Raw genomic sequence first — 23,607 nt, 5'->3', positions numbered from 1 at the left:
ACTGTTTCTGAGAGCTCTACGTAAACAACTTAAAACAAAATAACAGCCTATTTATAATATTTAAGTGCACAGTTTATTTCAACAAAGCAATCCGGAATGTGACAACTTTGCACAATATTTACGACTACAATAGCATCCCATCATTGCCCATTTGCACGACTCCCGTACTTGCTCTAGCCATCAAGCATAAATGCTGCATCTATAGCCAACCATAGGCCGCAGTAAAAGCGTTGACTTTGCAATGCTACGCTCCTACACAAATCTAGGCCTTATGCCTCTGCATCAAATGATGGGTGCACTATTTTTCTTACGGACTGATGCATGTTTCCCCGTTGGAATACGGAGATCCGAAAAAAATGTGTGGTGCAAGCATCTTTAAAGACTCCGTGAAATCGCGCCATAAGGGATCCGTATCGAAATTTTTCCTCGACAAGGAAAATATCCCATTTCGAAATGGTTGCCACCGGTAAGCATTCCAAATCGAACGTCACGGACGGGACGCAATCGAATAACCGATACGAGGCCAGAAAGTGCAGAGAAGAGTTAGGACGGGAAAAAAATCATATCATGACAATGCTCTTTCTTATTTTGCACGGGCCTATTGTGAAGTGAAGCCAAGGTAACTCTTAAACTTGATACTCCCGCAGAGGGTCGCCCTAATGCACCAACTGGAATTGGGATGCTGTCCAGGTGGTCTCAAACCTAGTACCGTTTACAGCAGGCCTCCCAGAGACCGCGAATGTCTTACGATGATGGACCGAGAAATTTTATGACTTCCTTACCCTCAAACGCGGCAGCGTAAGACTTTTACATATCTTACTAGATGTACTTTAATCACACATAGATTATGTAATTGGCAAAGGTGATGATAGAATTCATTCATCGGACCTAAACAACGTCCACGCAGATTCCGCATTGGGGATATGAAATAATTTTTAAACTAGCAAATACATGGCTGTAACTTTGCTATAAAAATAGAACCATCGCCTTAAAGAACAATGGGTGGAAATAAAAGAAAGGGATGCCAAATATCTGGTAGATTTCACTGCATAACACCTGTCATGTGGGATATGCATACAAATAAACAGCCACAATCTTAACTATTCAAGTATTTACGATGCTTAATATAGGAAGAGAAGTGTTATGCAGCCCTAGTTAAATTGGAGTTGAAACATTTTTCTTCTGTCTTTCTGTGTCACGATGTTTTTTAATTAATTTTGTGTTTAATGTTAATTTTGACGCGATATCATTTCTACTTTCGATTGAAACAATAAAAATAAACTGACAAATATAATTTTTTTTACCGGATTACAGATTACAACAGTGAAAATATTCTGCCAACCTCTTCCAAAAATGATCAATCTTTTCACTTGATATTTACGCTGATATGCCAGCTGAGAAATGACAATTAAACAGGAAAAGCTTTCTACAAAACGCTTTTTATTCAACTCGTAGCACTAATATTCATTAATTTTCTATCGTCTTCCTACATTGATTTCAAAAATTTTGAAACGTAGCAAAAGAGAGTCACTTCGTTTCCCATAAGATTGTGAAAAAACAAAATCACTCGATAATATAAATATTTTATTCGTCATCATGGATGCAACAGTCGAGTTAAAATAAGTTGGATGTTTGATTAAAAGACATTCTACCCGAACCCTTCCTATGCTTTTCACTCAGTAGTATAGATACAATTTTGATCGTTCACAGACTTAAAAGTAATACAGAAAAAGGGTCCCTACGGAGAATGGCAGGGATAACGGCCGAAGAATTCACCGTAAAGAAGTGCGGGGATTTGCCGGAGAAGCAGAGGTGCCGGCGTGGGACGAACTCCCAGGACCGCATTGGTGCGGGACGCGCAGCGGTTATGGGACCAGCCTGGAGTCGGCGAGACGGCGTCCGATAAATCGACGATCGGAAAGAGGTTTCCTGTAAATATATGTCAGGCCTCCTGTTTTGGATATAATACACTCCTCTTTCACCTCCTTTCACCAATGGAAATGGAGTTTATATTCCCTCATAAGTGTGAACCCATACTCAAGGGCGTCTGATTGTTTTTATCGCTTTTTAGCCGCCAAATTCGGACACCTACAACTGAAGCCGGCTAAAGGTGAAACAATTGTGGCCTCATGTTTTGGTGAGCCTGAATACTTTATTTAATTCATTTATGGCCATTTTCAATTGTTATTACATAAAAATCATTATTTTTAACGCTTATCTACTCTTCATTATTACTCAATTTTAATATTTAAGTTTGAATTGATGAATGTTGCGAAATAAGCCTACTAGTCAGGATACTGTCAGTCGTTTATCTGTATTTAAAGGTACTAAGATAGCAAAATATTAAAAAGAATTCATTATCACTGGAGTTCCAAGAAGGAAACAAAAGTTTACTTAGATTTTGCTTAGAGAATATTGAAAAAAAATGTTATTACACGAGGCTTAAAACGTAAAACAACGCTAAGGCTTAACGATACACAGTGAGAGCCGAAAAACTGAGTGTATTAAGCAGGTAAAATAGGATTGATGTGAAACATTATGAACAAATTTTCACCGTCATAGATGAAACAGGTGCAATCCTATCACTTATTTTCGAGTTTTGGGACAAAAACATACCCCAAATATGGTGTTATGATGGAGAGTGGTAGAGTACGAAAATGGAATACTGATGTCGATTACTCAATCAACTTCCGCAACATTGAAAGAAGATTGAGGAGAAATAGACTATTTTCACGAATTTTGAAATTGAAAATAAGGCCCAGTTTGTTTTGCATCTATCGAATCGTCGTAAGATATGATATATTTAGCGCAACAAATATTCTTACTCAAGTCTTGATAATTGGTGTAAATGTTGCTCAAGATAGAGATTCTCCCAAAAATAACGAGAAATTAAGTTTTCCAGTACAACCACTGTATTTAGATAGCACAATAATAATTTAAATCAGAAACATCACGGAAGTGTGAGAATCAAAAATATATTGAAATTTCACCGAAGCCGAATGCGAAGATTGAGGGGAATATTATAAAATGCATAAATATTAAAATATAGGAATGCCATTTACCTCAAAAGTTAACTAGATTTATGATTATAATGGAAAACCGATGAATATGACAAATATTAATAGCTGCCTGTGGAAAAGTTGAACTGACAAAACAAAACAGCAAATCCGTTTTCAAAAATGCATTTATTTACCAATGGTAGGCAGATTAATCAAAAGTTACTGTGACTTGCTTCACTTGGAAAAAGAAAAAAATCTGGCATGGATTATGCAGAGTTCTATTTCACCGAGACATAAGATTCTTTTTTTATTGCGCCGTAAAAGCGAAGGTGAGTTTCAGAAGTCTCTCAATATCAGGGCAGGTTGCCTTCCTTTTCCTGAAACAGCGGCAATACACAAGGCTTACGTGAAAGTCGTTGCATATTCGTAAGGATGAAAAAAGGTGGGATGGCGGATTAGCTGTAAGCAGTTCTGGTTTGTGATTTACGAAGGAGGACTGATCAAAAGTATGAAAGAGGCGCGGATATTCATAAATATGATATATTACGATTAAAAAAATTAAATTTCTAATATTTCATACAATGTAATGAATTCTCTAGAGGCATTTCGGTGAAATTACGCAACTTTAGAGGGAGGTTAAAGATGAGTATATAAATGGTTACAAGGTGTTCAAGAGAAAAGTTACCAAGAGCTATAGGAAGTTAGGAAATAGTAATTCTTTCCTACGGGCTGAAGATCAATGTGATTTATTTTCCCTGTCTTGATAATAAATTTCCTTGAATAGCTTCAGGAAAACATCAAAGGGAAAAGAAATTTCGAGCAATACAGTTTTTAGCGCTGCTTCAGTTATATTGTTATAAGTAATGGTGTTAGTAATGGTGAATTCTAGAATTCAATATCATAAAAACCTGTATCCACTGTTAAGGCCGTTTTACACGGTACACGGAATTGCGCAATCTGACGTACGTGCGAAGGCGCAATCAAAATTGCGTCGTGTAAAGCGGTGAATTGCTAGAACACATGCGAGAATGCGTGGACGCGAGACGGCAAAATAGCCCATGTTCTAATTTCGTTCATGCATTCGCGCAATTCCACGCCATTTTAGAAATTAATGCAGCTCTAACCTGCGCAATTCCGTGTACCGTGTAAAACGGCCTTTAGACCCTGTATATGATCTCTAAACCACACGACTAACGAGATATTCTCATATATTGACACATAAATCAGCAGACTTCGCTTCTCTGTCACCACATGATAAATTGAAATGTTTATGGTTAGAGCAAGAATATTTTAGCTGCACGTGAATCCATAGTCACGCGTAAGTATTTTGAAAATGTATTAGTATAGTATTCTATAGCGATGAATATATTATATAAGTATGGTTGACATAAAAAGTACAATTAGTGCCTATGTATGTTTACGCGTCTAATTTATGTTTTTATACACAACAGCCACACAAAAATATGATAAAAAGCTTGAGTGGGAAAAACTAAATAAAGAATTCATGAATCTGTCTCGATGTGGAGTGCTTTTTTGGAAAAAGAACGCGTGGTTCAGGCCCTGAAAAAAGCGCGGAGCGGCCATTAACACTCAAACGGCGATAAAGAACACCGAGAGGGGATGAAGCATTTATTTGCGGTTGCCCTGCGCACCGAAAGGTCTGAGAGCCTGTGCCTGGGCACACCTTACGGGCAATGTGAATAGCGGTCTCGAAACGGCATTCGTGGGAAATTTCTTCGGTCGGCTCGCCCACATAACCTAGCAATAACGCACGATCGAGGTGCTATTGCAAATCAGAGATCCTTACTTATCCCCCCCGCGCGCCCTTACCCTTTCCAGGGCCTAAAGAGGGTCTTTCTAAGCTGCGATCCACCTTACGCCCTTCGGAAGCGTTACTTACTAAACTGCCAAATCCGGGACATGAGAGCTATAGCAAGGAGAAGGCCTTCCCCACATCTGCTGCTTCGATGCTCTACAGGCAAGGGTGCTGTTCCCTCTGCGAAGAAAACTCGCTCCCCACACGCTCAAAGCGCGGAAGGTTCCGAGCGGTGGGGTGTCGGCGGAACGGCAGCGCCGAGTGCCGCGCCCGCCAAAAAGCCCGGCGAGAGCAAAGTCACTATGATTTTCAAGAACACTCGATAACATTAGCTCTCACTTCGTGGTCGTTTTTGGCATAAATAAAAGTGCGTACACATTGAGAGAAACGTGAATATTAGCCATGTGGAGATGGATCCTAGGCGTATGTGGATATGATTTGATACGTTGTACCATTAGTTTCAGTGGCTTCAATCTTCAAACAGTTAAAAATTCAGAGATACTAACGCTTCATGGGCTATAAAGAATCTTAATATTTGAAATATGACCACATTACATCCGAAGACCCCATATTTTGAAGGGAAAAGAGGTGAGATGATAAAAAAAGCTCTGAAATCTTATCATGAAAGCTAATTTCCCTAAAAAATTGTGCACAGAAAAGTTTATGAAAGTGACTTCAATACCATTAAAAATGCTTATAATGCCAATTATTTTATTCCACAGAGTCATTGATTAGAAAATTAATATTAAGTCAGGGATTTGATAAATGGCTCCGAAAATGACACGGTGAAGACAAGAATTATGTATTTTTCAAGATTAATATGCGATGGAAAACTGAATATTTCATTGAAGTCAACTTTTTTGGGAAATATTGTAGAACAGAATAGTGCGGAGATACACTAATATATCGTATTGTCTAGTTATTTTGTTTTCAAAGTTCCACAGGACGTGTTTTACCTGGCTCGCGGTTATCATTAGGTATTTTTCTTGATTGAATTTCTCCGAAATGACAGAAGTAGAAATTTTTGAAGAAAAATGAACGTAAGGTACCTTATGAAAATACTCGATAAATCGAGGGAAAGCTCAAAAGCCAGCTCTCGACCATTTTCAACTATGTGACTCGCCCCGGATAAAAAAAAATGAGCGCTGAAATTTCTTGTTCAGGAGAGGTTTATGCCATAGCAGAAGGAAAAACCACACTGAACCGGGTCTTTAAACAGCCTACGGATGATTTTAGAATGGGATCATCAATAAAGGCCCTAAGAAAGCCATAAAAAGGCTTCTTGCAAACGAACCTTGCCCTATGGACTCATTTACAAAATGTATCCTCCAAACCATGCAAGGTTTATGGGAAAATCATGTAGTTCGGATTAGGAAAATTTTTACGTAGGCAATTTGGCAAGCTGCCTAGAGATGAGATAAGGGGTTTGGTACGAGGGTGAGGCAGTATCGGGGTTTGGTAGGGGGGGAAGAGACCCTTCCACGTGTTACCTACGCCCTAATCTCACCCCTACCGCTCACCCGAAACCCCCTCTGGCTAAATCATTTCCTCTTACCACAGATCTATCACGGAGCGCCGAATGGAAACAAATTAATGCCGAGATAAAATTTATCCAAAGTGCAGTTAACGTAACAAATCAGGCGTATTAAGGGAGAGGGTATAAGGGTCGAGGGCGCCCACGCCTACTCCCCATCCCCGAATCATTCTCAATCGGAGACTAGTGGGCACCTCGTTCTCTACCGCGAACCTTTCAGCAAAGTGAGAGTAAAATTGGTGAGAGTAAAATCACCTGAGCGGGGAAACAAACCTTGTACCTTTGGCTCTCTTGAATATTAAGCGGGCCATTAATCTATTCAGGATGATTATTAGAATTCTTTTCCTCGCATGCTTAATATCGGTATCCATAAAGTGAGCCCCAAATATTTCCTAGTTCAGTGCACCTGCTCTTTGAGTTCTCTCTCCAGCTCAACAACCAACTCCAAGTCCTTTATGTTCAGTTTTAAATCCAAAGATTCCTTACAGTTAATGTAACGTTAGTAATCTCTGATACTTTTACTTAGCCAACTGTGCTTGAAAGTTTTGGCCTTTGAAAATAGCGGTACAACGAATCAAATCACCTCCATATACACACCTAGTAACCATCTCCACATGATTACTATCTATACATCTTACCCTATTTTCAAAGCGTACATAACCTTAGGGAACATTTTCGTCCACTTATGTTGCTTCGATTTACGTCCCACGCGATGTTACGCAAAAACGAAATTGAAAACTAAACAATTACAACAAAAATAACACAACAAACAAAAACCAACAAACATAAAAACAACAACACACTCGAAAATGAACACTAAGCACAGATGAACCATCATCTATCTTACTTAAATGTAAACGCACAATCATTATTGAAATAATATTTAATGAAAAAGAAAATTAGAAGCCGAGAGAAACGCTTTGGTAAAAAAAACGAGTATAAAAATGTCCATGGAATCTGGCTCTGCTTGTCATCGATTTAAATAATGTCACAAAATTAAGATACATACAGGGATTTCGGGAATCAAATTTTCATTACATTATCTAACTCGTAGGGGAGGCCTATAACCATAATATGAGTTTTCCATCGTTTTGGGATAAAATTGCAGCCTTCAAATTACCCGCTCGTTACATACAATCATCCGTGATTCTAGGGATTCATAATATTTCTCCTGGCCACACAACGAACGTTGAGACGGAGAGTCGAATCGTCAAAAAAGTACCACTTCCTGGCGATGATTTACTAGGGTCGCAGATCACATTGTAACCAGAAACAGTCTTCGACGGTGCTGAGATGTAAAAAAATTATATTACGCGTCGTATGGAAAACCTAGAAGATTCCCTTCGGTTGTCGGAAGGTATATACATAATACATACGTCATTTTTTATCCTATAACAGCTTATAGTGATCTACACGGAATCTTAACACCGTTTATATCGATAAATAAAATACCTTAACTGACTCTATTTGGAGTTCATGAAAAGTGGAGTAGAATGAAAGTGAATGCATTCAGACGCAGTATGCACCTCCGAAATAGGCGAACAAAGATACGAAAATGTTTTATAAAAATAGCTGGGATACAATCAGTCCCAACATTTTCCATGTGGCTGGTTAATAAAAACTATTATAAACTGTAACTTACGCCAGTTGTCAAAATTCTTACAATGAAAATAAGGTAGGTATTGAAATAAAAAAATGTAACACTTACCATCTGTGAAACGAGCATTGACATTTCTTGAAACAGGCAAATGTTCACTTCGAAGTAGATGGGAAGAAGGATGACAAAAATACATGCATATTTTCTAGAAACAATGTTTCCGTCACACTCCGTAGAAAGGACAATAACACAAACTCTCAGAGGTGATTACAACACCTTCGCAAATGGCATTTCCTCTCATAGAACTTTAAACGTAGTTCAAAATTAAATTGAGGTAACAAGTACCACTGAATTCAGCAAGTGGTTTTTAGTCATTTAAAAAATTTAATTTAAAAGTGCAATTTATTCTCTTCGTTCAAGAGTTTAAAAATTACCAGGCAAAAGCGAAACAGTGAGTACCACACAAAAATTAAGATTGAAATGCAAAAATGTACTCGAAGCCTCAACCAAAAACACCACAGAACGTGCTTAGTAGTTATCTTTTTTTCAGTTCTCCTTGTGGCCATGATTCCTACTGCTTCGAGAAAACATAAATTTCTAATACTACTTGTCTTACTATTTTTGGAGCAGGCAGACGTCAACGGAGGATGAAGGTACTTACTGCCGCGTTGCGGTATCTGCGCAGCTGAAACAAAAGAAATAAAAGCAAACGCTGATATTTTTTGTTTGACAAGAAGACAATCATCACCTCCACAACACATATATTCACATGTACACGAATAAACAAGCATACGGAAACAACGAATAAATGAAATCATCATACCGTCCTGGGACTTGTATCCCACACGCAAGAGGCACAAGGGTAAAGAACACAAAAAGTAAATAATTAGTTTACCAAAGAACACCATTGACACACACACGCACGCACACATAATTTAATTATGCACGTTTTTTATTTTTAAATGTATATATATTAATTATAATTGACATGTATATTTTTATGAGAGACACACAAAAAGACTGCCTGGGTGAGATTCACGCATCTGCTCTCCATCGTAGAGAAAATGAACAACGTTCAAGAGGGTAGGAGGGGGGAGATTGGGTAATGGGATTGTTGAAAATATGGGAAGTCATAAATAGATGCATTACAATCCGGGAAAATGTATGCTTGGGTTTCCCCGGTCACCCGGACCTGCGACCTCCGGCATGCTCCGGGCGGAGTAGCCGAGTCTTCCGGGGAGCGGGACCCTCTTACTTATGATACTTTTCCCATCTTTCAACAATACAGCAAACATTTCCGACCCGAGCGAGCTTAGGGTATTGGGGACACTTTTTTGCTTTAATGATTCCTACTCACCGATAGTCCAGTCAGCTTCCCATCAGGCCTGCGTCACGCCCATTGGCACAAGGAAGGGCCGCCGGTTACCCATGCCGAAACAGCGGCCCGTTACCCCGTGAAGCCGGCCGAAGTCAAGACTATGGTTGCTGAGTCAAGAGCATTCGGCCGGCTAGGTTTATCGAATATAATTTTTTACAATTTTTATCTCATACGAATTAACAAAAAAAAACAAATAAAAAATAATAAAGTACGTAACATGGAACGGAGAAAGCCAGTCGGTCTGATAATAGAGAGCAACTGAGCTTTCCCGTCCCGAGCAGTCCAACTCACCTTTCTCCGTGCAAGGTGCCGAAAACGACATACAGTATGAACCATCGCCTTCATGGAGGGGGGGAGATCGTAGTCCTCTACAGATGTACCAGAATAGATATAAATACGTATACTTATCAAAGTAGATAAATAAAAAAAATACATAATCATAGAGGAAAGGGTATTAATTTTTTTCCATTAGGAGCGAGAGATATGAGTTGGGTCGAATGGAGATACAGGATGGTTGGATGGCTTTCGGTCGAAGAACAACGATTGCAAGTATTCTATTTCACAGAAATTTTGGAGACTGGAGTATGAGAGGGGCTAGCTTTACAAACAATGTAGACGCAAGCTCCTCGTGTTCATTTGTGCCGCTTGTCATGGAATGGGTTAGGAATATGCTCATGTTTTAATGCTCAGAACTTATTCTGATGATCTGAGAGCCCTCTTGCTCTCATACTTACTCAATAAAATGCGCAGAAAGCATATAAAAACCTCAGAACAAAATTATTTCCTAAAGTAATTTTTAATTAGTTACTATTTCCTGCCCTTTCACTTTAGGTTGGTCGAATACACGATGGTTGAGGCCGCAACACGCAGAAATATACGCATTAGAAAACAAATATATCCGTATTAACCTACACCTTTCAAGATAAAAATGCGTAAAAATTACCCTGCATGCATTGAAAAATAACGCGTAATACGAGGATAATAATTTGGCGAAGTTGTTTATGGTATCACTGCCCCAAAGGAAGACGCGTAGTTAAAAATGCCCCGCACTCAATACGTGAAGCTACTGCTGAGACGCAATTGGGGAATAGGGGATGCGGTACCCGCATCTACTCACCCCACAAAGTGTAACCCTCTTACAGCTCCCCCACCCGCCCCGCCCCCTCAGCCATAATATCATCCTCCCTGGCCAAAAATGCTTTTCACGACTAATTTGCCTGTCAATTTGAAAGGCACCCGCCTTCAGGGGAGAAGGTAGCAAAGGTGAGGCGGCCTCTTCAAAGGCTAAATCCGCCCACCCCAAAACGTCTTAGCTCACCCGGCTGCAGCTGATGTTTAATTTGAACGGACAAAGGGAACCGGCATTAAGATAAGAAAGCCAAACCCCGTTTCCGCAAGACACAACCGCGCGGATCGGTTACCTACTCTTTTGTGGCCCTCCTCAACTTCCCTTCCCCGCGTATAAGTAACTGCCAAAAAACCCCAAAGGCACCCCAGAAAACTCTTCCCTATCCCCCACCTCCACGGAACAAATTGAAAGTCACCCTCAAACTATCTTTCTGTATTTCTCTCTAATACCTGTATTTCTCAATTCCCCCCTAAACCTAGCGTACCTCTTCCACTCAAGATTTATGCTAGCTACCTAAACAAAATCAACTCCAAATGCCGATAGTTCAACCTAGTGAAGTATTTTTCTAGTTTTATTTGTAATGGCGAGATTTAACTGCCGATTATATATTGTCAGGTTATTGCTGAATTATAATATACTAGTGTGTCCACCTTTTCGATTAAGTTTGCAACATTTCAAAACGCTGAAAAAGTACTATTTGCACCAAACTTCGGGGAAGTAGCTTCAGATTTAAATAAAAAGCACAAATTCAGTGGCGCTACATGAAATTCAATGGCATTGGCGTGTCTTTTTAAGGCGAAAATAATCTGCAACATAAACTTAAGTAGAATGATTGAATACCTTCATTCCAATAAAATGCTTGGAAACGGAAATAAAGCCAGAGATTAATGTCACTTCTATTATTTACAGAGCTCAGCAGGAATATTATAGATTAGCAAAGACAAGAATCTGCCTCCGCGTGTATGTTGAGGTAGAATACAGGAGAATATGTATCAAATTAAAGATAAAGGACAACATCAGGTATCAGGTGAAGGCAAATGAAAGTTGAAAGTCGCGGTGCTTCTTCGGGCGACAAGTAATCACCTTAGTATCTCGCTGCTAGTTAATTAAGATTTAATGGTTTTCACGCCAATGCAAACTACTCATACCCGGCAGCTGAACTTTCAAAGTGAACAGTGATACGTTCTAATGTGAACAACTTTTGCAATGTTTTAACTCTGTCATCACTGTTCATGTGTCTACCTAAAATATCCTTGAACTAAGCAGTCTACGCAATTATATATCAGCAGCTTAAACTCGCCATTAAAGAATGAAAAAAGCACGGCCGTGACTTCAGAATCAACAATTTATGCTAAGAGCACGGTGAGAATTTTTTCGATATTCGCCAACATTTCACGGACAGCATATTCGCGGAAAATTATGGTGACGTTGTTCGAAACGCTTCTCAAAACGTAGGATAATACGGGAAACTTGATCTATGATTAGACCCAATGAGAAAAGCTTCACATTTTATACGTAAATTAATAAAGAGAAAAGCGACTAAAACTCAATTAATAACGCGAATAGGACGGATTATGCAGTACTATGAGAGGGCAGTCCTGACTAGCGCGAAGTCGCCCTCATTCTCGGAGAACCTCACGAATGCATCAGAATCTGAGGTGGGAAGGAGTCAATCGGTCATTGCCGTCACTATTTTGTGCGCGAAAGGAAAGGCTGGAGACGGCAACCACGAGTAGGCATTCATGGGGATGATGAGCCAACGAGCGCCGCATAAATGTATGGGTCACTTTCGCGAGAGGCGAGATGAGACCGCCTGACCGCATCATATTGTCTCATGATGGGAAAAAAAGGACTCTGCTGACTCAACGATAATATTCTCTAGTCATGGCCGACTTTGCTAGGTAGCATAGTCTGGTGAGTATTTTATCTGCTTAAGAAACTTTAAGAGAATATACTTCCATTCCTGTCACATGTTGATGCGGCTAAGTTTGGAAACTGAGTATTGCGCAGTCTAATTCGAGCAAAAAAATTGTCGTCCCATCGTAGAAATGTCAACACGTTTGCAACGCATTAAAAATTTCGGTAAAAGATTGTGATTTTGCTACTGCATCAATGTAAGAAAATTTCCGAAAATCTAACGTTATCCACACCATCCGCATTTCCTACCCTTCTAGCATGAAGACTTGTAACTTGCATAACCTCTAAAAGCTGTATATATTCACCAGATGAATCTATCTGGCATAGGCCGTGAATAAATGTCATTACTAAAGCCTCGATCGAAATATTTTACCCCGGTAAAGAAGTTCCAAAGAGAGGATTCAGAATATTTTCTTCTGTGTCCAGCAGGATTCCTTTTCCCCGGTCTTCGTGGTGAATACGTGAGCATCATAACCAAGTGTAGAAATGTTTAAATGTCATACATAAACACAACATCATAGACAAAGAAAAGCCAGCCAGCCAGCCAGCACCCACCACTCGCTCCACAGAATAACACATCTAGCACCTAATACGGGAAAACATTGCCTAATTCGCACCACATAAGAACATATAAAAAATATATATAGATATATAACGAACGAGCCAGCATCCATGTTGCGACAAACAAGCAAAAAAGTAAGGGTTAAATAGGTTTACACCACACATACGTACATAATATGCTTGAGACTGAATCCACTTAATAATCGTTCAAGGGAGCTTTGGGATCTTGGAGCATGGGAATAGGTTGACCGGGGACGCCGAGGGGATTTGGGGTGATTCAGGGCTTTTTTTTCTAAGGGGATATCTGGTGTGGCAATGCGGGGTGGTCAGGGAGATGTTTTCGGGATGATTTAAAAGTGGGTTGAGACACGGCATCCTACCAACGGAAAGCCAAAGAGAAAATAGGAGGGTGGTTCGGGGGTTCCCATACGAAAAGGGGCGGGGTCAGGTTTTATGACACATTTCTCATGCAAAAGCCACTGGACACCAAAGGCAAGACCGAAGATGCTGGGAGAAATCTAAGCGAGACTGACTATTTTGAGTTTGGCTAAGAGGAAACTGTGACTCACAAGCACGAAGAGGAGGGTGTTTTCCTTCGTTTCGAGTTGACTGCTCTCACGTTAACATTGCGCATCTGGCAGTCTGCAATGAGAACAGAGAGTAGTCAAAATTTAGACAATATCCGGGAGAAAAAATTGTTCTTTAATGGGAGGAGAGAAAGAGAAGATGAAAGAGAGAAGAGGTGACAGATAGAGAGAGAGAGAGAGATATGAGAATAGTACAGAGCGGGGAGAGACTAGCGGGTCATGGGTTAGGGGATCAGCCATGGAGTCGAGGCAGAATTGCGTCTATGGTAACAGCAGAGGAAAGGTATTAGTACATAAGGAGAAAGAGCACAGACGGATTGAGCAGATTGAAGTTGTGGCACAGCTCAAAAGAAATATTTTGGAGACAAACACGATTTAGCTTAGCAAAAGCGAGAAGCGTTTGAAAATGTTGGAATGGTAGAGCTGATGGGAATGCTCTTCAGAGAAAGGAACAAAATAGAACTATAGAAAACAGGCAGAAGGTAATAATACAGGAGTTAATAAAGAGTTTCGGCCGCTGAGGGTATCAGCCATGGAGTCAAGGCATAATGGCGTCTAGAGTAATAACAGAGGAAAGGTATTAGTGCATAAAAAGAAAAGAGTAGAGAAGGACGGAACAGATTGCAGTTGTTTCAAAGATCAAACGAAACAATTAGGAAATAGATGATTTCGCTCTGCAAAAGCAAGAAGCGTTTGAAAATTTTGGGAAGGTAGAGCTGATATGAATGCTCTTCAGAGAAAGGGAAAGTAAAAAAATGAGAAAAATGTAGAAAATGCGCAGGAGGTAATAATGGAGCAGTAACTTCAGGGGTTCGTTCCAAAGATGAGACGTTCACTGAGAGTTCGTTACATGAAGAAGGAGATGCGAGCGAAAAAGATAAATGTAGAGTAATGAGCAGAGTATCAGGTTTATTGGAACTAACAAGGAAAAAAACGGATTTCTCGTGAATGGAAATGAAGAACAAGACAAAGTTCATTACCAGCCACAGAAGATCGAAAAAAGAACATAATAATAAAAGAGTATCGGAGATGGTGGCTTAAATTCAGGAAAATGAGATTCACTATGTACAAGCTTACAGTTTGAAAATAGAAAGCTTAGGTAAACCAAGCAGAAACAGTATTGATGGGGGCTATGTTGAGAAGGACTTTTTTAAGGCCGTTTTACACGGGGCACGGAATTGTGCAGGTTAGAACTGCATTAATTTCTAAAATGGCATGGAATTGCGCGAATACATGAACGAAAGTAGAACAGGGGCTATTTTGCCATCTCACGTCCACGCATTCTCGCATGTGTTCTAGCAATTCACCGCTTTACACGACGCAATGTAGACGGTGCCCTCATACACACGTCAGATTGTGCAAGTACGTGCCCCGTGTAAAACGGCCTTAATGAAAAGCGTGAAAGGTGTTCAAAGTGGCGCTAACAAACCAAGAGGAAATAGGAATACTGATTAAAAAAGTGAAAATGGAAAATGAAAGAGAGTATTGCATAACACCATGAGAAGGAATAATAACATAAAAATGGACGAAATGTAAATTGTTAACGTGTGAAAACAATGAAGAGGAATAATATACGAAGCAATACCGGTAAAGGAATAATCACGGCCCCACTGTAGATGTAGGACTAAAAAGTGAAGATAGAAATCATAGTAATAAGTATTTATGCATGGTAATAATAAGGAAAGATCGGAAAGAAAAAGTGTAAAAAGTTCATTAAGAAGATGTACTGTCATTGTTATCAATTGGTGTCGACTGTGACGAGGGAAACAGAATCATTAATGTGAGAGGTTACATATTTAAGTAAAAGGGACATGGGGAGAGTTAAATTTGAAGTCTTTATCAGCGGGAGGCATTGAAAAGATTAAAAAATGTCCTTTGAATAAACAAGAGAAACTGAAGCATCGAATGAAAAGAAATCGGGTGATGAAAATGAGAGATGACATACGGTTGACAAGGGAATATTAATTTGCGGCCAAGGGGGAGCAGCTAAGGGGAGTGGAAACAGAGAGTTACAAGAGGTTGAAAGGTGGCAAGAAGCGGGTATCAAGGCTCAAAGCGAGGCAGGGCACGAGCCACGGGAAAACGTTCCGACGCAGGGGCAGTCGGAACGGTTGGAAAATGACTGGTGCGGGACATTGAAAAGAGATAGGCGGTGATTAGACACATCTTGGTGGTGGGTGGACGGATGGAAAGAAAGGTAGACTAAAGCACTGAGAGAAAACGCTGAAGAAAGTGAGATGGAGAGAACGTTGAGGACGGGTAGCATGGTTTTTTTCCAGGGTGACAAGAGAAAAGACGAGAGATATGGATGTCTGGGTGGGGTTCTGAAAAGACCGGTGACTGGGGGGATCACTTTTTTTCATTTGCGGATCACGTATGCTTATCCTTCCGTTGAGGGGCTTGAGTGGTTGAAAAGGCTGCGGGGAAGTAGATCCCCATTCCTCCTTCAAAAAGGCAACAAAAAGACAAAAAATGGGGCAATGAGAGAACACGTCGTATATGATTGAGCCGTTGACACTGCAATCTCCAGGCTAATAATCACCTTTCAAGACCCTGCTGGGACAAAATGAGACACAGTCACACACTCCAGGGGACGCGCGGTGGCATGGACAAAAAAAGATCGAAGAGGAAAAAAAATTGAAACCAACGGAGCGACACCAAACCAATTGCTGGCGAGCTCCAATATTTGCAGGGCGGGGTTTTGTGAGGAATCATCCTTCTCTTTTTTTCTCCGTATGTAGAAAAAAAAACGACATCAATTTTTTCCGCCCCCTTGCATTTTTAAAAAATTTCTTTTCTCCCCCTACTTTCCGCCCTACGTTATGCTTCCCGTAGGTGCACTCACCGTCTCACTAAAAAAATATAAACGTTTGCTCGTAGGCCCCTTGCTCTGAGAGTGCACATCTTCATTTATCCCGTGCATACTTCGTACGTACATTCCCCGATCCTCACTCCACGCTCTTGGTGACGTTGGAGGGTGGCGTGGGGAGGAATATAGGAATCATTCGTCCTGCGACCGTAGTTTTCTCCCCGAGAATCATCACGAGCAAGGGGGTGGGATGGGACAGATGGAAACGCGGTGCGACTGAAAAATACACCCCGTGTACGGGATCTCCCCCTTCCGGAAGCCGGAGAGCGGACTTCTGCCTGACGGGAGCGGATCCCGGATGATATTTCTCCGATAAATCCAAGTGCGTCGAGTTGGACGTCTGCACGCATCACCGACTACGTGTGCCCTCTCGCGCTTTCCCGGAAAATTAAAAAGGCTACACGCGCGATCTTTATCTTCCCTATCGTCCTTAACGCTCTCCACTCCCCTTCCGACCGCCTCGTGCGCGGATCAATCGAAGATTTTTGACGACGACGTCTGAGGCAAGGGAGCGGGTCGCAGAATAATTTGCCCATCTCGTGGGAGACTTGTCGAGCTCCCGGCTCGGGCCGCTTTGGCACCCGGACTGACTCGACAACGCGGAAGCCGGCGAATTGCGGCCCCTTAGCCGCCTTGCTTCGCTGAATCCAAGTGCTCCGTTAGTTTGATACTTTAGGCTTTTAAGATCGCTGACATATCTCGTCATTTTGAAAATGCCCGTCGTTAGACTCACTTCTCCTTGAGAACTATTTTTATCAAAGAATAAGCATTAAGACACTGTGCTAAAATTGATGAACGTCTATTTCTTAACGAAAAATACGGTTAGGAGCAGCATCACTAATCCGTATACAAGTGACGACCACCTCCTCCCGCCAATTGCCCGTAATCGAGAAAGGTACATATTAATTATTAAAATATCACTTTTCACGGCGCGCAATTTAGTAAAGAATGTCCATAATTTCTCCATTCTCTCAGTGTGATATAAGCTCCTCTTGTCAACTGACCTCGAATAAATATGGTGAGAGGAAGATAAAAACATAAGGAGCGGAATTCGGATCGTGAATGAGTAAAATGAATTACGTATAGCTCATAAGAAAGAATATTTTCTGGGATAAAGTTATGCGCCGCTCGGTGTACGTCTTGATTTACGCAATCGTATCTTAGTCTTCAACTTCCAGTTGAGGAATTAAATTACTGAATACGCTATTAGGTCTCGACGCATTGAAGTTGACATGCTTTAAAATTACTTTCGGGAGGCCAATGGAGATAATATCGCTTCAAATTTTCTTGATTGAAGGATACAGGAACATTAAGAGAATAAACAGCTTAATAGAAAAAAATTCATTAATTTTCGCTTCGAACGCGACATACGATGTAGAAATTGGCCACGAGAAAAGATATTATTCGCATAATCCATTACTGAAGGCATAAATAGTTTCGTAATCCTACTGATTCGAGAAGGTTCATTAAGATAGTCGGTTTAAGATTCAACATGGTATTTTGGAATAAGTTGGTGTTGGGTTCACAACGGAGACTTTCATAAAGTTTGGAATTCAATTCGGTTAAAACGTTCCTCTTATACGAACGGATGTTAAATACCCAGTTCCTTCTTTGAGAATTACCATTTCTCAAAAGAAATTCTCCTTGTACCCGTTTTAATCACAGAAGCGGCCGAAAATTCGTAATAACGAAATTGTAAATCTCAAGGCCCGCTCGGATAGAAAGAATCTTTCCAGAACGCTACCCATATAGTGAAAATATTGGAATTAAGGGTTTCAGCACACCTAAGAGAGCATTTTGGATAATCGAGTCGGTTTCAATAGGAATCACGAGATGATGAAATGTGGATTGAAATACTGTACATGAACCGAGGAAATTCAGACTATATTTAATATTACCGCACGGCGGTATGCCCGTTTATTATGGAAAAATAACACGGCGTTGAAAGACGTTCATGATACCCGTTAATAATAATTTGTCCACCATAAAGGTTGGCCATAAACTGTTACGTCATCACGTCAATTTACGAACTCAGGAGGGAATGAATTCAGTTTCATCCTAGCAAATTGGAACGGAGCCGCACACTTCTTTTGTTTTTTGGTTCCGCGGCGGTGGAGTCTAACTGATAGGGCTGTGCAGGGGGCGAGGACGGTGCTGAGCTCAAGGACACGTCAATCGAGAAGAGGGGTTAGGTGGTTAGCGACAGTGTCTTCGGGGTGGACGAGGAGTATGGAGACGTGTAACCTCTTCAAGGCGTCCATTCTTCGCTCTCGCCACACAATGCAAAAACGACGAGTACACGAGAAGATCCCATTATCCGAGGGAGACGGGGGGAGGCAGCGGCGAGTTAACAACTCTACCTCCGCGAGATCGTTGTTCAGTTCGGCGCGGAGGTCTCCACCAAATTGCGTCGCGCTTTGAGAGAAAGAACGGGACCGTTGAGGGGAGGGGGGAGAGGTAAAGCGATGTAATCAACTCTTTAGCCGCTTACGGAGTCGGTCCCTGAAGGAGACGGCGAGAAGTCAGGGGGGAGGTCTCAGAAGGACCCTCGTGTGGCCGGTGTGAGAGCGGTTGGTGGGCTTGAAGTGGTTGCACGTTCACCGGCGGGCGTCTCGCCTCCTGGGCGGCCGAGACCCCGAGCTAAACGCCCGACGCTTGAGACCGCGTCATCGGAAAAACCGAAAAATACTCCTGCGGACGGGCGAGTCCTTGCAAATTCCGGGTGGCGTGGGACAGGAGTTTTTGAAGTAGGGGGGGTCTGGAGGACAAGAGTAAGAGAGAGAGAGAGAGAGAGAGAAAGAGAAACAGGAGACTTTGCAGCGAGGTGGGTTGTGGCGTCTTCGTGTGGAAGGAATGGTAACTTCTTCTCGTCCCGGGCCGCGATGAAAAGAACACTCGCCCTCCTCCCTGGATGACTCCGGTAGATTGTGTCCCGACGGCTGGGCGGTCGACAGAGACTTGTCCTCCACCCTCTCTGATACCTCTTGAAAGTGAATATCAGGCGAGGCCGCCCTTTTCCCGACAATTCTCATGCTCTCTGGGGTCCCACTCCCCGTCCACCGTGCGCGCGGCGTGGAAGTAGGATCAAGTGGTATTTTTCACCCGTCTCCCGATAAACGCCACTCTCCAGCGACACTCAAGTTGCCGTTCCGCTTCGGCGATTATTTCCCTGAAAGGCTAGATGAAAACTAATTCAATATGACTGTTGAGAAGCTTGACGTGAACAATCCAATCGGAGGCATTGAAGTGGATTGAAAGCTAGAGGAAATGACACAAAAATCAAAAGAGAAAAGCGCACTGAAAAAATCAGAAAATTTACCGTTATTAACTGAAAACAAGGCATTAATATCATTAACTAGTACCTTCATGTTTGGCGGTAAAGAAAGGTGACATGCTATCATCAAAAAGCCTCAGGTGTACCAGCAATTACATAGGGAAAAGGTTTTCAGTACACATAGAGAAAGAATAAAGCAGGGAATTTTTATGGGATACCTTTGTAATGTAGCTAAGAAATAAGACTATTATTTAAGAAGATGAAGAACACTTAAAACCGATTAAAAACTAATATGAGTTGGAAGAAAAACGAATATCTTGAGCGAAAACAACTACAAATTTTGGTTTCAGTTCATCAATCGCTCCAGTCGACTTCAATGCGTCAAAACTTTACGCAGAAATTTATCTATTCACACAATGCGCAGATGACCAGCTTCTTAGACTATAAATTGTGTCCCATGCAAGATAAACATGAGTAGTATAGATGACTTACAAATCATACGCGAAGAAACTTCACTTGCCTCTGATTGCCATCCCTACAGAAGGACCACGCTGTGGCGTAAATCCAACGTATCACCACGAGATAAAGTTTTTCCGAAAACAAAATTAAGTATGCGAGAAAAAGTTGCCGTTAAATTATTCCACATCATAAGGAGAATCAACGGATTGAGCCTATCGTCGCTGGGAGAGCATTTATCATATAGATTAGGCGAGTGACTTTTTAATAAAGATCCAAATGCCGCGACCAGATAATTCTCATTTCCACATCACCTTCAACCCAACATCTTTCTCAAAATCGGAATATCATCGTGGAAGGAAACAGAGGTTATTACAGCGGGGAGGAAATGACCACTTCAACGTATTTTTAAGATTTTCTCGTTCCCGGAGATAAGTGCCAACGTATTAATTCAATATAAAACCTACACGAAAAAGCCATTATTACTATGGGTAAGGTTGAAGACTACACAACCTAATGAGGAAATTCGATCCCAGGATGAAACTGATGGTTCGATTGGTATAAAGCTACTTCAAAAAGTTTAATTAGTGTTATTTCAAAAGGAAATCAGTTCATCTACTGAAAAATGTTTTGAAAAACTCAAAAAATGTATTCGAAACTATTTTTTTGACTGATAGAGGCGAAGTTTTCACCTACCACTGCAATGGTCAGGCATAATTTCATTGATAATGTTCAGGGATACCAAGTCCAATCATTACGCTCCGCAAAGAATAGTTTATTTAAGACGAGAGATGGGAAATATTCATTTCGCCGTAAAATATCGCCAAAAATTATGGGTAACATACGTATGGGACGGAAATAAATTTCACTCATCCACAGATTTCAAACGACATGCCATTTACGGTGGTCATAAACGTTGAGGCTGGTAACGATATGGTATTTCCATTTATATATAGGATGTGACATTGAGGGATAATACCGCAGACTAATCAGCAACTTAACAGATTCAATTGTGAGGGCAAATAAAATACATATACAATGCGATTATATTACGACGGAAAACTAGTCAGCACGATTAGGATCAACACCAAAACTTTCTAATTTCTACACTCATGAATGCCTCAATAACATAAATAGGATAGATATTCATTACGGCTAAGAAGATACTAGATTTTAGAATTTTTCTACCAAATACAATTAAAAACAGGGGCGCATAGGCTTTACTCATAACCGTTGGAAAGACGAAGGTTAAATTGACGAAAAAAAACCTCCCATTACAAACAATTTCTTATTTCTCATGGTTAACACAAGGCCACCCCGCAATTTGGGCAGCTAATTTATGTGGTCCGTCCCGACAATGATTCCCAAAAAGAAAAAGTATCACCGACAAAGAATGTGACACCTAAGCGGCCGTCAACCACCTCGGGTCGCAGCGTGGAGAGCGAACGTTCCCGGTAGCGAAAAACGCGCAATTTCTGTGGCTCGCCTCTTTCGCGTCGGCGGCCACTTCACCCGCCCCCTGCTGAGACGCCGCCTTCCCGAGACCCCTCGTACAAGGGCAGCCGACCCTCCTCCATAGCGCTCAAGTCTTCCGGAGTGCCAGCCGTCTCCAACCCCCACCTCGTTAAGGGAGGAATAAGTGGCGGTAGTAACCCTTGTCAAGCGAAATGGCATTGGCAAAAAATTGAGATCACCGCTTGGGAGAGCAAGAGTTCGTGTCACGGGGTGGATACAGAGAGGGGGGGAGAACGGGGGACTTAATGGGGAGGCCACGCCATATTTCTACTGTGTAGCAAAGTGGGCGGCAGGGAAGAAAAGAACATAAGACAACTGTGAACGAGGGCGCAGCGGTGGAAGTCGACGGCATTTCTTGGCGAGGAGGCGAGGGGTGGGCGGGCGGTCGCTTGACAGCCAGGCGCCCGCACAATTAGGCCAATCTCGGGAACGAACACGACAATTACGGCTCCCCAGACTTGCTGGCTAAGATTTTTTGGATAGCCAAGAGCACATTTAAGCCAGGTCTACGGGAGGGTTGGAAGAAAGGAGAAATCTTTGCGGAGGCGTCGGTCATCTAGGGAAGAGGGGGATAGTGCTGAAGGAATGGAAACACTGGAGGCTATGGATGAAGTGTAGGCTCTCGCACGATACAACTACTGCCCCTCGGGGGTGCACTCAACTATGGGGCTCCAAACTCTGCACAACCCACTCCCTCCTTTAAGGAGACCCGGCGCCTCCATCAAAATCTCTGCTTTCCGTCACCCTCCCCGAGAGCTCGCCTGTAGGAAGGGGGCACGCACCAACCCTCGGAAGGAGAAAATAAAAACCAACGCCACCTTCCACTGAAGGATTGAGAAACCCTCTTCCTTGACGCGGGAGTGTTGAGAAGGGCGGGGGGCAGGGAAGGAGTGAGTTTGATGCCTGCGAGGAATAGCACGGGAGGGATTTTTGAAGCGAACCCTGAGAGAAGACGGAGGGTGGCGTGAGATAGTCTCTCCCCCGAAAGGATCAGGGGACCCGGGGATTAAACTCATGCAAGTCCCAAAAGGCAATTGTTATGTCTGACAAGTGGAGCAACGGAAGAAAGATATCGAGCACTTGCGTAAGGATAAGAATAAAAGGTGGACCGGGTGGTGGTTCGGGGTAAGGTCGCTGTTCTACTTGGGAGCCCGAATGGAGAGGTGCCCTCGCCCACGGTTTAAGGGGCTGGTGAAATTAGGATGAAGAGACGGAAGCGCGTAAAAAAGAGAAGTTTCACTCTGGAGGTTCCCAGGGGGTGTTGAGCCGCATGAAGACAGGTGAGTATTACAGAGCCAACTGTGAGCTCTTGCAATGACCGCGTACAGTTGTGCTCCTAGAATAACTACAAAGACGAAAGTCGAATGTTGAAACGCATTACTCAAATGCTTATGCCAACACTGAAATCACATAATTTCCTAACAATGCCGATATTTATATCGAGGCTGGAGAATATCGTTCATTTTTAAAATATTTTTTCTTTTCTTTCGAAATTTAATGCTTGCTGTTTAATCCCACTCGTGAGCCATAAATATTATTGAAATAAAACGCTATATACATGCGTAAGTATAAAATGAAAACAATTTTTAGGTCTTGAGTGGTTTTGGGTACTTCATAAAGGCTGCATGTGGTGAGGCCAACAACTGCTCTTTCCTGTCCTAACCCTGAGATTTCACTCAACGGGAGTAGACGTTACAGCGTGCTTCATGAACAATCACGCTACTAAATCGACCCGAAGGCTAGTTTAAAAGATAGGGCTGGTATTAACCACCTATTAGGGCACTGTGCTCTGGGAATAAAACTAAACAAAGATAAAGGTGTGGTTCTAAATGAAATGAAAAATTTGTCATGTTAAGGAGCCGTTGTAAGCTTCGTCCCGGTTCGTACCTTGCCCCTCTACCTAATTGATACAAACGCAGAGACTTTTTTTTAGAATCATGCATGAAGATATTTCAGGAGTTATCATCGAATAATA

At 41.7% G+C, this 23,607-nt stretch overlaps 1 protein-coding gene across 1 annotated transcript in view; it reads right to left on the bottom strand.

The window, feature by feature from the left end:
• The window catches only part of LOC124170833 (homeobox protein onecut-like), a 316,759-nt gene that overhangs the window by 45,506 nt on the left and 247,646 nt on the right, over positions 1-23,607 (bottom strand). The window contains exons 5-6 of the mRNA XM_046549818.1: positions 13,501-13,573; positions 8,608-8,631 (exon numbers count right to left, since the gene is read on the bottom strand). Of these exons, the coding sequence (XP_046405774.1) occupies positions 8,608-8,631; positions 13,501-13,573 (97 nt within the window). The remainder of the gene's footprint in view (positions 1-8,607; positions 8,632-13,500; positions 13,574-23,607) is intronic.

This window comes from Ischnura elegans, chromosome X, assembly GCF_921293095.1.
Source record: "Ischnura elegans chromosome X, ioIscEleg1.1, whole genome shotgun sequence".
In the NCBI taxonomy this organism is placed as follows: Eukaryota; Metazoa; Arthropoda; class Insecta; order Odonata; family Coenagrionidae; genus Ischnura; species Ischnura elegans.
This window is presented reverse-complemented; position numbering and strand designations above follow the sequence as displayed.